General features: G+C 39.3%; 1 protein-coding gene across 1 annotated transcript; it reads right to left on the bottom strand.

Moving 5' to 3' along the window:
• Window positions 1-50: 50 nt before the first annotated feature.
• LOC142530615 (uncharacterized) lies at window positions 51-6772 on the bottom strand. Its single transcript, XM_075636438.1, has 5 exons — window positions 5732-6772; window positions 5382-5556; window positions 5172-5246; window positions 1330-1483; window positions 51-693 (listed from the first exon to the last, which is right to left on the bottom strand). The coding sequence occupies exons 1-5, from the start codon at window positions 6770-6772 to the stop codon at window positions 51-53; spliced, it is 2088 nt and encodes a 695-aa protein (XP_075492553.1).
• Window positions 6773-16540: the final 9768 nt, after the last annotated feature.

Genomic DNA, 16540 nt, shown 5'->3' on the forward strand with positions numbered 1-16540 from the left:
CTCCCACGCAGCGCTTGGTTTAATGTCATCAGCCCGACTACCAATCCTGTTCAATTAGGTTCACCCAGACTAAGATTGTCAATATTCCTCACTTCAGTTCCATAGTACTCCTTAACCCGCTGTTCATTGACTTTGAAAGTTCGTCCATCACTGCACCTCAGCTCGATAGCCCCATGAGGATATACTGTTTCCACTACAAATGGCCCCGACCAACGCGATTTTAGCTTACCAGGAAACAACTTCAGACGAGAATTGAATAGCAGTACTTGTTGTCCGGGTTTGAGCTCCCTTCGTTTAATAATTTTGTCATGCCATTTCTTGGTCTGCTCTTTATAGATCTTAGCATTCTCATATGCATCATTGCGGAATTCCTCCATCTCATTTAACTGCAGTTTTCTGACATCGCCAGAAGCTTTCAGGTCGAAGTTCAACTTTTTAACTGCCCAGAATGCTCGGTGCTCCAGTTCCCGTGGCAAGTGACATGCCTTCCCAAATACTAGCCTATAGGGAGACATCCCAATAGTCGTCTTGAATGCAATTCGATAAGCCCATAATGCATCATCCAACTTAATGGCCCAATCCTTCCGGTTGGTGTTGACAGTTTTTTCCAGTATTTGTTTAATTTCCCGGTTGGATACCTTAGCTAGTCCATATGCCTGAGGATGGTATGCTAGGGCCACTTTGTGCTTCACACTGTATTTAGCCAAAAGTGAGTTCAAAATTCTATTGCAAAAATGCGTACCTTCGTCACTTATGATGGCTCTCGGTGTTCCAAACCTTGTAAAGATGTTCTTATGCACGAATTTAACTACAACATGAGCGTCATTAGTATTGGTGGCGATTGATTCCACCCATTTCGAAACATAATCCACAGCTAATAAAATATAAGAATTACCAAAAGAAGAAGGAAAGGGTCCCATGAAATCTATACCCCAAACGTCAAAAAGTTCCACTTCCAAAACATTTGTCAGTGGTAATTCGTGACGCCTAGAGATGTTTCCTAACCTCTGGTATCTATCACATGATTTTACTAAGGTATAGCTATCTTTAAACAAACTAGGCCAATAAAAACCAGATTGCAATACCTTAGCTGCTGTTCGTGACGCTCCAAAATGTCCACCATATGGTGAAGAATGGCATTTCTCCAGAATTTGATGTGCTTCGATACCCTCCACGCATCTCCTAATCACTTGGTCAGCACACCTCTTATACACAAATGGATCATCCCAATAATAGAATTTGATATCATGGACGAACTTCTTCTGATGATGATAGCTCAAATCTGGAGGAAGGGTACCACAAGACAAAAAATTTGCAATATCAGCAAACCAAGGAATTACCGTGTTTACCTCAAAGAGTTGCTCATCTGGGAATGTTTCTTGTATAGCTCCTTCTTCTTTCTTATCCTCCAGCTCAAGCCTCAACAAGTGGTCAGCTACTTGATTCTCACTACCCTTTTTATCCTTGATCTCAAAATCAAATTCTTGTAATAGCAAAATCCACCTTATCAAGCGTGGTTTTGCATCCTTCTTGGCGAATAGCTGCATGGTCAGTGAAAACGATTACCTTTGTGCCAATCAAATAAGGTCTGAATTTGTCGAAGGCAAATACTACTGCAAGCATCTCCTTCTCGGTCGTAGTGTAATTTTGCTGTGCAGCATCCATCGTGCGGCTTGCGTAGTAAATCGCCCTAAACATCTTTTCGCTTCTTTGGCCTAAGACAGCGCCCACTGCATAATCACTTGCATCACACATTAGCTCAAAGGGCTCCTTCCAGTCCGGCACTATCATGATCGGTGCAGTCACCAATGCCATTTTTATCTTCTCGAATGCCTGTAAACAATCATCATCAAATACAAAATTCGACTCTTTTTCAAGCAAGTTACACAGGGGTTTAGTAATCTTAGAAAAATCTCTAATAAATCTACGATAAAACCCCGCATGTCCTAGAAAGCTCCTTATTCCTTTGATGTTCTTTGGTGCGGGAAGTTTTTCGATGGCAACCACCTTGGCTCTATCTACCTCTAATCCCCGAGAAGATACTTTATATAACGGCCCGAAAATTCATGTTTGAAAATTTGCGGAAAAAAATTAAAATTTTCTTTTTAAAATAATCAAAATAGCCTCGTTCACAAAATAAATTGATAAATCGAGTTTAATGTTCAAAATTGCAGCTGAAGAAATTATTTAAAGTAATCCAACACGGATAAAATGTTTGAGCATAAAAAAAATGGCAAGTGCTATAAATGAGGTCATCGGGTTCCACTACTGCCGACCCCAAGCTGGCTCACTGGTCCCCGCCCTCGGTCCCGACCTCATCAGTACCTACAACAATCAAGTCTATTGAGCCTAAGGACTCACATGCATATATCGTAAATAACGAGTGAAAATATAATAAAGTTGCATGGGAGTAAAAATATCATGTCATGAGGTATAACGTGAAAATAACTTGTCATGAGCAATTATAATACGTGCATAACTGAACTGAAAATCACAGTGAAAATGTTTGCTCCTTGGAGCCCTGAATAAAATCGCATGTCATAAATTTTCTGTTGAGATTATGGTCTACGCAAGTGGCCCCTGCACTGAAACTGAACTGAACTGACCGGTAACTGGCGATCGGATAATACAATGCTCCCATGACCGATAACTGGCGACCGGGTGAAGTAATGAACGTCTGATCAGACTAATGCCACAGTATACTGGGTGGTACATAACTGAACTGACCGGTAACTGGCGACCGGATACTACAATGCTCCCATGATAGTGAAATGGCCACAAGAAATATCGCATAAATCTCAAAAATGAATATTTTATATTTTTATGCACGTAATATAATTAACTGGCATAATGAAATATCCTGTATTATTTTACCACATGGATTGGATCGTTCCCAGGCTCGCTGCGACCTAAATTTATCATGAAAAATATGCAAATGATTTTCTTGACAAAACTTTGTAATTGAATCCAAAAACGAGACAATTACGCCCAACGACTTCGTATTTAATCATGACTCCGAGCCAACCCGAACCAACACTGAACCATCATTTAGTCATGATTAAAATACACTTTAAAATGATGAAACAATGCTCCTAGAATGATAAGGCGGAAATTTTGGTGAATGGAGGCCAAAACATGAAACGCTCTTTCGAGAGTCAATTTGGCACATCGCACCGTAATTTCTCGTACGACCTCAAAAATGATCCGAATCACAAACGGTCAAAAACATGACCTTCCCAACTAAATGAGGCACTGTCCAGTCCAAGGCCATAGGCTAAAAGCCAAAAAAGAACTCAAACGAGCAACTGAACCGCAGCAGCAAGTTGCTGTCCACAAAAATACAGCAGCTGCACTTTGGTTTCCTTGCGTCGTTTGCGAGGCTAATGGCCATTGGGGCTTGAACCACCGACCAGAACCTCTTACCAACATCCTAAAGAATGATTTGAACCATGGCTAAGGGCTAAAGAGCCAACCAAGATCCACACCAACACCCACAACCGAGAGGACACATGCAGAATTTAAAAAGGGTCGAAGGGGGTAGGGGCTGTTCTTGTGTTTTGATTTAAAAACCGATGCAACCATGGACCAAGCCTCAAAAGGGAGACTTCATCACGTCATAGACATCACAAGGAGAGGTTCTAATCATGGCTATAGCCCTTAGGGCAGCCAGGACCGGATCCATCAACCTATGACAGCAACAAAGAAAATCGAATGCAAAAAGGGGCACGCTTGGGGAGTTGCTGTCATTTCTTGATTGCGGCTAGCATGGGACTCGAACCAATGGACAAATGTGTTCCTAAAATGTCCTAGTACATGACTAGGAGCAGGCTTGGGAGCCTGGAATCGAACCAACCTGTAACTCAACAAAAACAGCAAAACCGTGAGGCATAGAGTGAAGCCAACAAAAATCTGCACTACCTTTTTGAAAATGATTCATCAATATTTCGGTTTTTGCCTTAATAAAATCATGAGTATGATGTTTCAAAATATTAATATGGCTTGATTGAAGAGCAAAGAAGAACATATACATGCCTGGTTTCGTTTTGAAAAGAAAACGAACGAAACGCAACGACGCGGCGCGGAGGAGACAGAGCGTTCTTCTTTCCTTGTTTCTCTCTTGCTAAGCTCGATTTTTCTCTCTTATTTCTTCCCTAGAACTCACGATTTTTCACCCTAATATTACTCTGGAATTCGAGAATGGGGAGTGGGGAAATGGTGGTTAGGAGAGTGAGGGAGATCCAATAATAAAGGAATTCAAATGGTATGACCAAGTCTCCTCTCTTTTGAATTTTGAATTGGTTGATATCAAATGATTGTTGGAGGGATCTAGAATGAGGTGTGGCCGAATTCTCATGCTAATCTAGACTAGGATAATGTTCTAATATTAATTAATTAAGGGTGAAAAGATTACCATGCTAAGGAGTGACAAGGAAATGGTCAAAGGGTGAGTTGGCATAGAATTGTTGTCTCACTAAGGGGGTGGCCGAAATTATTCAATAAATGAAAGGGAAATATTGTTTGGTTAGTAAATTTTTAAACCTAAAGAGCCTTACCTATCCTTTAAATAATTTAGTGAATTAACACCTCAATTAAGGAACCTAAATGAACTTATTTCTTACTCACCTCAAGTTACTAAAATAATTTCTTAAACCTCTTTTTTAACTTAAATCAACTTACTAGCTAGCTAAAATAAACTCTGGGAATGATTTCTTAATCTTAAATTCTATCTCAAAACTCCAACTCCAGTGCGGCCTCACTGAATTAACTGAAAAGATAAAAATTAAACTACTGCATAAAATAATTAACTTTAAAGAAAAGCATTTAAATACTCATGCAATAAAATCATTTTAATTTAAAATACTGGAATTATGCATGGTTTATACGTAGTCTAGTTTACGGGTTCTACACATTATGTCCAAGAACAATGCCCTCTTGGACCATAAAATGACATTTCTCCCAATTAAGAACTAGGTCATTTTCTTGACATCTCTGCAAAACAAGGGATAAGTTATGTAAACAATGATCAAATGAAGAGCCAAATACCGAGAAGTCGTCCATGAAGACTTCCACAATTTCCTCCACCATGTCTGCGAATATGGCCATCATGCACCTTTGAAAAGTAGCAGGCGCATTGCATAGCCCAAAAGACATTCTCCTAAAAGCAAACGTGCCATAAGGACACGTGAAAGTAGTCTTCTCATGAGCTTCTGGGGCTATAGCAATTTGGTTATAACCTGAATAACCATCTAAAAAATAGTAATGACAATAACCAACAAGTCTATCAAGCATTTGATCAATAAAAGGCAGAGGAAAATGATCTTTACGTGTGATATTGTTTAATTTTCGATAATCAATACATACTCGCCAGCTAGTTACAGTACGAGTAGATATTAGTTCATCATTTTGATTTTTAACCACAGTTATTCCACCCTTTTTTGGTACAACTTGCACAGGAGATACCCAACTACAGTCAGAAATAGCATAAATTACACCAGCATTCAGTAATTTCAGTACCTCATTTTTCACAACCTCTTTCATTGCTGGGCTCAACCTCCTCTGGTGATCCACATAAGGAGTATATGACTCCTCCATCAAAATTTTATGCATGCATATAGTGGGGCTAATTCCCCTAATATCAGAAATCGACCATCCTAAAGTAGTTTTAAATTTCCTCAATACTCTCAATAATTTATCTTTTTTTAGTACAATTAAGAGAGGAAGAGATGATCACCGGATATGTCGAATTTTCACCTAAAAATGCATAGCAGAGGTGACTTGGCAGCTCCTTCAAATCAGGGGAAGGAGGTATTACCTTTGTTTGCTCGTGTACCTCCAATTCCTCAAGCAGTGCATCCATTTTTCTTTCTTTCTGTGATCCATCAAGAGCCACCAGTTTCTCTTTCACTTCCCAATCATCTTCATCAACAGTTCCTGTAGCACTTGTCAAACAGCTCTCCAGAGGATCCCTAGTTCCTGCACAATCAAGAGACATACATGAGTCTATAACATCGATGCTTTTACAAGTACTTATCTCATTTGATCCCCTCATGGCTTGATAGATATTAAAAATGACTTCTTCTCCACCAACTCTTAAGGTGAGTTCACCCTTACGCACATCTATCAATGCCCTTCCAGTCGCCAGGAACGGTCTCCCAAAGATTAATGGAGCATCCTGATCCTCTTCCATATCTAATATCACAAAGTCAGCAGGAAAAATAAATTTATCCACTTTTACCAGCACATCCTCAACGATCCCACGTGGATACGTGAGACTTCTGTCTGCAAGCTGTAAGGTGATAGTGGTTGGTTTGACCTCTCCAAGCTCCAGTTCCCTGTAAATAGAAAATGGCATCAAATTAATACTTTCTCCCAAATCACATAAAGCTTTACTACATTTAGAACCACCAATAAAGCAAGTTATAGTAAAACTTCCTGGATCTTTTAATTTCTGTGGTAGCTTCTTTTGCAGTATGGCGCTACATTCTTCTGTCAGTTTCACAGTCTCAAACTCCTGTAGCTTCCTCTTCTTAGACATCACATCTTTAATAAATTTTGCATAGTTCGGCATTTGCTCCAAAACATCAGCAAATGGAATGTTGATATGTATCTTCTTAAAGATCTCTAAAAATTTTGCAAACTGATCATCCAAATTCTTCTTTTTGAATCTCTGAGGGTAAGGAAGAGTCGGCTTAAATACTGGAAGTTGTTCAACTTCAACTTCAGCTTTGGATCCCTCAATTTCCTCTTCTTCAACTGTCTTCTCCTTGTCCATTCTCTCCTTAGGACTTTGTACCTCCAATTTCTGTGTTACTCGGAAATTGACCCCTGTTCTGATCTCTCAAAGCGTTGGCCAACTGTCCAATTTGCGTTTCCAGAGATTTCATTGTGGCACCCATATTTTCCATGTGAGTCTCCATATTGTCAAGACGAGACTCAGTCCTTGCCATTCTTTTTCCAGATTCAGCAACAAATGTTCCCACTAAATCTTCAAATGAAGGCTTTCCTTCCCCCTTTGATGTATTGAACCCCGGTAGAGGATTCAACACATTTTTATTATTCGTATAAGAAAATTTTTCACGATTTCTCAATCCTGGATGATAAGTATTAGGGGGAGGGTTACCTCGATATCCTACGAATCTACCAAAATTTCGGTTGTTGATATACTGAACTTCTTTAGGTAGAGATGGTTTTTCAACAACAGTCGATGGATCCTTAGTTTCTGAAGTGCTCACCTTGTTCATCGCTGCTATTTGTGTGGTCAATGCAAATACATGTGCAGTGAGTGATGTAATAGGGTCCACATCATACACTCTTGTTGTCCTCTTTACTCCGGATCTCTCAGACGGCCACTGGTAACTGTTTATAGTCATCTGCTCAAGCAAATCATAAGCTTGCTCAGGAGATTTGGCAAAGATCGTGCCACCAGCTGCTGCATCCACTGTTCCTCTTGTTTGCCCATTCAGACCGTTGTAGAATAATTCGATTTGCACCCAGTCTTCAAAACCATGGTTCGGACACTTTCTCAACAGCTCTTTGTATCTTTCCCATGCCTCGTACAATTGCTCAAAATCAGTCTGCCTGAACGTGCTAATCTCAATCTTCAACTGTGCAGACTTAGTAGGGGGAAAGTATTTTGCCAGAAATTTTGTCGTCAGATCCTACCATGTCGTGATACTTCCCCCAAGGGAAGCGATTGGAGCCATCCTCTTGCTTGATACCTGAGAGAAAACGGAAACAAACGCAGTCTAATAATATCATCAGGAACATTATTAATTTTTACCGTATCCATTATCTTCAAGAAAGTCCTCAAACGAATGTGAGGATCAGCAGTGGTAGTTCCAGCAAACTGATTTTGCTTAACCATATTGATCAGAGCAGGCTTCAGCTCGAAATTATTGGCGTTGATGGTCCCTCGGGCAATGCCAGAATAATGATTGTTGATCACTGGTCGGAAGTGATCTCTGATAGGTATAGCCTCTGGCGGGATGTGTCTGTCATTCTCTCTGTGTTCAGCCATTACTTGTATCTCTTCTCTTCGTGCTTTTCTTAATCTTCTCGCAGTTTTTTCGATCTCCGGATAAAAAATAAGCACGTCAGGGTTTTGCGATCTTAGCGTGCACTGTCAAACAAAAAAAAATGAAAAACTCAATCAATAAAAAAAATAAAAAGCTCTAAATTAAAATCTAGACTAATTGGTAACAATATTTATATAAATTCAAATTTTGACACTCCCCGGCAACGACGCCAAAAACTTGTTGCGTGTTTTCTTGATTGCTCGCAAACGCACGACGTCAAGTTATAGTAAAATGTATTTTTGAGTGCAAGTGTCGATCCCACGAGGAGTGTAAATAAAATATATATCAATGCTTGTAATTAAAATAGTCAAGAATTTATCTAGAAAAATCAATAATCAGATTGGTTTGTTTGAAAGAATTAATTGAAAACAATGAATTAATTTGATCACCGACTGGAGAAATAACTATGAGAGAGAATATCTAGAGGAATGATTTCACTAAGTTTCTACGATAATTCTTCTGGTTGTATTTAACTTCATGAATTCCTATTATTTAATGGCTAAGAACACTTACGTGTTTTATTCCCCCTTTCCCAAGTGACGAATAAATTGTATCAATCAAACTTCGATTCAATTATTCCTAATAAAAATCTAAGTTTAATTGATAAATGCAAACAATTTTCTTACCTAAGCCTCGCTAAAGTTATACGCCTTCCAAACAATATAAACATTCAACGATGTGTCTCTAATGATCTATAATCCTAGTCCCTCTCCCGAGTTGTAGAATTAATCAGACAACACACAATTTATGGCCAGTAAATTGCAGTGAACTAAATGTAGAAAACACAATTAAACAAAAACGGAATTCAATCATCAAAATATCAACGTCAAATCATCGCATAGACAAAGCTACGTCAACCTCTAGAATGGAAATTTAGTTCATCACGGAATCCAAGCGAAGACAAGACATATTCATAGTTTTAAACATCAATACACAATAAAATAAAGAAGCGGAGGAAAAGATAACAAATCCGAAGTGTCGTCTCTGTCCCCAGATCCGTCGTTCTTCGTGTTTGTGATTGTTCTTCGCTTCCCGAATCTTCGTCTCGTGTGTGCTTTCGGTTTCTCGCGTCTTTTCTTTCCCAAGGTGGAAGTTCGTGCGTGTTCTATTCTCCCACGGCGGCTCCCCCTTTCTGACCTAAGAATCGCGCAATTTATAACTTTCTGGAACGCGGCGTGCGTGGTTGCGCATGATCTCGCGCGGTTGCACGTACGCTTCTGCTCATCTGCTTGTGTCTGCGCGCACGCGGTCGCGCGAATTGTGGTGCGGCCGCGTGCTCCTCTCGGGTCTTCATGTTCTTATGTGCGCACGCGGATGCGCATGATTTGGCGCGGCCGCGCGCGCCTCTGTCTATCTTCTGGAATTTCAGCGCGCGCGGATGCGCGTGTAGTGGCACGGTCGCGCGCGCACCTCTGTCCGATGTCTTGCATGTATGCGCGCGCGGCTGCGTGTGAAGTTGCATGGCCGCGCGTGCACCTCTGTCCGTGGGTGTGCTCTCGGCTGCGCACTACTCTGTTTTCTTAGTCCACTTGGTTTCGTGCCCACTATTTTCTCCATTCCTGAAATGACAACAAAAACAAACCAAAAACGCATAATTCTGTTCGAAACAAGCATAATTCGGATTCTAATATAAATTAAGTGCAAATCTTGCACTTATCAGATGCCAAGCTTTTCTAGCATGTGTCACTACCACACATGCTCCTACCAGTCAGAAATGGGAGGATGTTGATATTGTCAGAGATTTTCCTAGCGTCTTTCCCGAGGACGTTTCTTGTATTCCACCCGATCGTGAAGTAGAATTCTCTATTGATCTAATGTCGGGCATTGTTCCTATATCTAAAGCACCTTATCGTCTAGCACCTGCTGAAATGAAAGAATTAAAAGATCAAATCCAAGAGTTGCTAGACAAGGGTTTTATTCGCCCTAGTTATTCTCCATGGGGCACACCAGTATTTTTTGTGAAGAAGAAAGATGGTAGTATGCGTCTTTGCATTGATAATCGAGAGCTTAATAGGGTCACCATCAAGAATAAGTATCCACTGCCAAAAATCGAAGATTTATTTGATCAGCTACAAGGAGCATCTATATTCTCAAATATTGATCTTTGTTCTGGATACCATCAATTGAAAGTAAAGGAGTCAGATGTTCACAAGACGACGTTTCGTATTAGATATGGGCACTATGAGTTTATGGTCATGCCATTTGGGCTGACCAATGCGCCAGCGATCTTCATGGATCTCATGAATCGCGTATTTCATCCGTACCAAGATCAGTTTATTATAGTTTTCATTTATGATATATTGATCTATTCCAAGAGTAGAGAAGAGCATAGTCGTCATCTGAGGACAGCACTGTATGTACTGCAAGATAGAAAGCTATATGCAAAATTCAGCAAGTGCGAGTTTTGGCTTGATAGAGTAGCTTTCTTAGGCCACATCATTTCTAGTGATGGCGTTGAAGTTGATCCGAGTAAAGTGGAGGCAGTGAAAGAGTGGCCAGTACCAAAGAGTGTTACCGAGATTCGCAGTTTTTTGGGACTAGCTGGCTATTATCACAAGTTTATTCAGGGGTTCTCATCTATAGCGGTACCCATGACCGCCTTGACAAAGAAAAATGCAAAGTTTGTATGGGGACCAGAGTGTCAAGACAGTTTTGATAAGTTGAAGCAAGCCCTGATTTCAGCGCCAGTGTTATCTATGCCATCGGGGAAAGGAGAGTATGTTCTTTACACCGACGCTTCTAAACTCGGTTTGGGCGCAGTTATGATGCAAAGTGACCGAGTTATAGCCTATGCGTCGAGAAAGTTGAAAATTCACGAGAAAAACTACCCCACTCATGATCTACAGCTTGCAGCGGTAGTTTTTGCATTGAAGATTTGGAGACACTACCTTTATGGGGAGAAGCGCAAAATATTCACCGATCATAAAAGTCTGAAATACTTCTTCACCCAAAAGGAATTGAACATGAGACAGCGTAGATGGTTTGAGTTAGTAAAGGACTACGACTATGAGATTAGGTATCATCCGGGGAAAGCTAATGTTGTGGCAGATGCGTTGAGTAGAAAAGCAGCAGTTATCACTCAACTATCACTTCAAAGACCGTTGCAGTCGGAGATACAGCGGTTTGAGCTTACAGTTTATGCTAGGGGCGAGGCCCCTAATCTTGCCACATTATCAGTACAGTTGACTGTGAGAGATAGAATTCGTGATGGACAGTCCACTGATGAGCAGTTGCAAAAGTGGAGAGCTAGAGATGAAGCCAAGGGCCGGAAGTTATATTCCCAGGTGGATGGTTTAGTTCGTTATCGAGATCTTTTATGTGTTCCTAGTGACAATTCTTTGAGAGATCTTATTATGAAGGAAGCTCATGATACACCATATTCCATCCATCCGGGAATCACGAAGATGTATAAGGATTTGTAGTTGTTATATTGGTGGCCAGGCATGAAGAGAGACATTTTGAAATTTGTGTTCGAGTGTTTGACTTGTAAGCAAGTTGAAGCAGAGCATCAAAGACCAGCAGGAAAATTGAAGCCACTTCTTATTCCCGAGTGGAAATGGGAAAACATCACTATGGACTTTGTTGTGGGATTGCCTAAGACTATTAAGGGATTCAATGCTATATGGGTGATAGTGGATCGTCTTACAAAATCAGCACATTTTCTACCTATTAAGACGACATTCACCATGATTCAGTATGCAGAGTTATATATTCGGGAGGTAGTTCGTCTGCATGGAATTCCAGTGTCTATTGTATGTGACAGAGACCTGAGATTCACGTCATCTTTTTGGAAGAGTCTCCATGCAGCGATGGGGACCAAGTTATTATTCAGTACAGCATTCCATCCTCAAACCGATGGTCAGTCCGAAAGAGTTATTCAAATTTTGGAAGATCTACTGCGAGCATGCGTTATTGATTTCCAAGGCAGTTGGGAACCAAAATTACCTCTTGTGGAGTTCACTTACAATAATAGCTATCAATCATCAATTGGGATAGCTCCTTTTGAGGCACTTTATGGAAGAAAATGTAGATCTCCTATTCATTGGGACGAGGTTGGTGAAAGAAGAGAGATTGCTCCGGATGTGATTGAAGAGACTGCCGAGCTTGTAGTCAAAATTCATGAGAGAATGAAGACTACGCAAAGCCGACAAAAGAGTTATGCTGACAAAAGACGAAGGGACTTAGAGTTTGCAGTGGGAGATCATGAATTTGTGAAAATAGCACCTATGAAGGGTGTTGTGCATTTTGGAAAGAAAGGCAAGCTTAGTCCCAGATTTATTGGTCCGTTTGAGATTTTGGAGAGGATTGGGACACTATCTTATAGAGTGGCATTGCCACCGACGCTTTCTGGAGTGCACAATGTGTTCAATATTTCAATGCTGCGAAAGTATATGTCGAATCAATCACATGTGCTAAATTATGAATCACTTCAATTAACTCCAAATATGACCTATGAAGAAAGACCTGTCCAAATCTTTGGAAGGCAAGAAAGAAGATTGCGAAACAAATTCATAAAATATGAGTGATGTTTTTTCATATTTTTGAAAATAAGGAGTTTTGAGGTGATTTTATACGCTGGGACGTAAATTTTATCGGTGTTGGTTTTTCAACAAAAATACGAACTTTTTGGCAACCCGGCTATTAAATTTACAAACTTATTTTAACAAAACTATTTTAAAACTTCAATTAAGCACTAATGGGCCTAATTACCTACCTAATGGGCCTAAGCCTTATTAGTGACTAATTAAGTGTATTTCAAGTGTTAAATTACCCCAAACCTTACAAGTATTCTCATGCCTCTTTTTCAGAATTCTCTCAACTAATTCACAACACACACCACACGAAGAATTGAAGGGAAAAATCGTGAGGTTTGGAGAAAAAATCAAGCCTAGGCTCTCCTCGTCGCTGTTCTTGGTCGTCAACGGATAATCGTGCGTTTAAAACGCAAAGGCACGCCATACATCTCCTTTTCTCGTCTATCACATCGTATTATCGTTTTAAAAATCTTTAGTATGAAAAGTATGCCATTCATATTATTATTTTTGAAATATTACTTATACATGTCCTAAACTTATGAATTTTGATCCAAAATCATGCTCTATACATGTGAAGGGGCTGCCATGAGGTTAGGTTATGATCAAGTAAGGTTTAAACATGATTTAAGGTCCTAGAACACACACTAGACTCACGGAAATCACAAAAGAACAAGCAAACAAAGGCTGGTGCGAAAGTTCCTGTCATGTGTTCAAGTTGGTTCCGTATTGGGGACATGTGGGCTCGGCTTGGCTTTGGCTGGGGTCAGGGCTTGGCCAGGGTCCGGAAAGGGTCAAGGGTAGAGTCCTAGCCATGCAAGGACTCGAGTTAAGGGCTGGAGAAGGAGTCCTAGCCATGCTAGGACTCCCACCCGAGAGGGCGTGCTGTGCGATTCTAGTGCAGCAGCACGCGGAGAGCCAGGGTCTGGTTTAGGGGGCTCGGGATGGGCTAGGTCAAGGGTTAAGGGTCCTAGGTGGGTGCACGGCATGCTGGTTCATGGTTTGGGTCGAAGGCTAGGGTCCTAGGCTCACAAACTTGGAGTCCTTATGCACTAGTAGTCTCGGCCAACTTGAGTGCAGGTTGGAGTGGTTCGGTTTCCAACTTAGGGTCACGTCCTAGGGGTTAGCGTGAGTCCAGGAGGTTTCTAAGGGGTCTAGGAAGGGGTTGGATCTTGATGGCTCGAGCTTGGCTCGATGAAAATCCAGCATGGCTCGTTGGTAATTCAAACGTAGATCTAGGGTTTTTAAAAGATAAAATAAATCGAAACACGGCTCATAGGACTTGAGTCGTGGTTCACGAGGGTTAAAATAATCATGAAAATCTAAGTTTTGAATTTAGGAAGTTTATATTAAAGTTTGGAATTTTTCGGGATTAAAACACCTTCAAAACGACTAATTACGAATTAATTAAAAAATCTAGTATTTAAGCTAAATAAAATTATGAGAATTTTAATTTAGGCTTAAATAATTATTTGGAACATGTTAGAGTCAATGAAATCATGAAAAAAGTCAAAAACAAGGAATTTTATGTATAGGGGTAAAACAGTCATTTTACACCTAAAAATTAGTAAACGTCATGGCAGTGCCCTAAATGCTGTTTCACATGCTATTATGATTATTTTGAATGTTTAAGGATTTTTTTATGCTAAAATGTTTATGTTAAAGGTTCATGGAATTTTACGATTCATTTATGGAATTTACGATGAAATGATAAAGTTAATTATATGATATTAAATGCATGATTTTTATGAAGTGATGAAAAGATAAAACGTTGAATGAAGTGAATTAATTGTGAATACTGAGGATACGAGGATAAGAATGAGGATGTCGTGAGGGAAAAGGCCCAGAGGGAGCCCATTTATGGGAAAAGGCTCCAGAGGGAGCCCGACGATCGTATTTCCATTCGATGAGGATAGGCCAAGCCTCGGTGGACGAGAAATCGTCGCTGATGTCCCCGCCACCCAGAACTGTGGTTACATGTAGATGGATCCATCGACTTTTTGAGGATGAGGAAAGTCACAATTAACGATCTAAATTCAATAAAAAAGAAAATGTTTATGATCATGATAAAAGAATACATGTTATGAATGAGTTAAAGGAAAAAGGCTGAGATTTATGTTATGCAAGTCATGAAAATGTTATTTTTACGTAAAAGTATCTTTCACTGTTGCATGTGATTTTATACGTATTAATTATTATCAAGATTATGGTGTGTTGAGTCTTTAGACTCACTAGGTGTGATAGATGCAGGTGAGTTTGAGGGAGGTCTTGATGGTTGACCTGACTGGACTGAAGGTGCACACCATCGGAGGACCAGCGCATTTATGTTAAAAGATATTTAAGACTATTTATTTATGCTTTTGAGTGGTTTTTGAGAGTATGATATTTTTCACGTTTATTGCTTATTATGTTTGGTAAAACAAGTGACGATTCCATGTTTTGACAATTTCCTTTGGGTTTTCAAATACTAGCTGGTTGTTGAATTAAAATGGTGCAAAATATTTTCATGGAGTATTGAGAGTTCGGCCGTTGCATGTTAAAAAAAATTCTAGTACATTTTAAGAAATAAAATGGCAGACGTTTCAGATATCGTGTTGAAACATTAAATGATAACAACGTTGAAAACATTTGCATTACTTCTATTATATCTGACCAGAAGCAAATAAAAGAAAATTTTCCTTCTATGATGTATTACACAATAAAAAAAGTAATGGAGGCAAACACCGTCACAAATCAGAAGTTTGTTGACAATAAAAGTTAATTACAATGGCAGGATTGACTTGGTCATCTTGGGACACCAATGATGCGAAGAATAATAAATAATTCACGTGGAAATTATTTAAAGAACCAGAAGATTTTTTTGCATGATGATTTTTAATGTGTGTCTTGTTCACATGGAAACTAATTATAAAACCTTTACCTACTAAAGTCGATGTTGAAATTCGAACTTTCTTGAATATAATTCATGAATATATTTGTGAGCCTGTACACACACCATGTTGACCATTTCGACATTCATAGTGTTGATTGCGCATCAACTATGTGGTCACATCTTAGTTTGTTTTCATATCGAAATATAGCTTTTGCTAGACTATTAAGCAAAATTATTAAATTAGGAGCTTAATTTTCGGATTATTCAATCAAGACAATTTGTATTGATAATGTTGTTGAATTCAAATTACAAGCATTTGATGACTATTTTATGTCAATCGGGATTCAGTGGAGAATTTAGTTGCCTATGCCCATACACAGAATGGACTTGCCGAAGCATTTATTAAATAGTTGCAATTAATTGCTAGACCACTACTCATGAAAATAAAACTACCATCTTATGCTTAGGGTCATGCCATAATACGTGTTGTATCATTAATTTGTGTAAGACCAACTAATTATCACCAATACTCACATTTGCAACTAGTATATAGTAGAGAACCTGAAGTTTTCCACTTTCGAATATTTGGTTGTGCAGTACAAGTACCCATCCCACCTACACTATGAACCAAAACTTCCACAAAGTAGACTTGAATTTATGTGAGATATGATTTGCCATCAATTATTAGATATTTATAGCCTTTAACAGGTGACTTATTTACTGCAATATTTTCATATTGCCACTTTGATGAAACAAAATTTTAAAGACTAGGGGGAGCAAATTTGTATATTGAAGAACAACGAAAAATTTGTTGGGATAAGAAAACATTACCTCATTATGATTCCCGAAATAATCAATATGAGCAAGAAGTTGAAATAATAATTCACTTACAAAAAATTGCAAATCCATTCCCTGATGCTTTTGTTAATACAAAAAATGTGATAAAATCACATATAAAAATAGAGATTACTCCATTAAAAATTGATGTCCCTACAAGACCATATATTACTCTACCTACAAATGAATCTAAAATACGCCAAAATCATGGTCGACCAATTGGT

The sequence above is a fragment of the Primulina tabacum genome, chromosome 17 (genome assembly GCF_025594145.1).
Source record: "Primulina tabacum isolate GXHZ01 chromosome 17, ASM2559414v2, whole genome shotgun sequence".
Classification (NCBI taxonomy): Eukaryota; Viridiplantae; Streptophyta; class Magnoliopsida; order Lamiales; family Gesneriaceae; genus Primulina; species Primulina tabacum.

Excerpts from the sequence above, each read along its gene's own strand:
- LOC142530615 (XM_075636438.1), bottom strand. The coding sequence starts at position 6,772 with ATGGACAAGGAGAAGACAGTTGAAGAAGAGGAAATTGAGGGATCCAAA. Across the intron at positions 5,557-5,731 it reads GTGAAAATTCGACATATCCG|AGGAGGTTGAGCCCAGCAAT; the intron begins GTGATCATCTCT and ends GTGGATCACCAG. Across the intron at positions 5,247-5,381 it reads TGATGAACTAATATCTACTC|ATGGTTATTCAGGTTATAAC; the intron begins GTACTGTAACTA and ends ACTATTTTTTAG.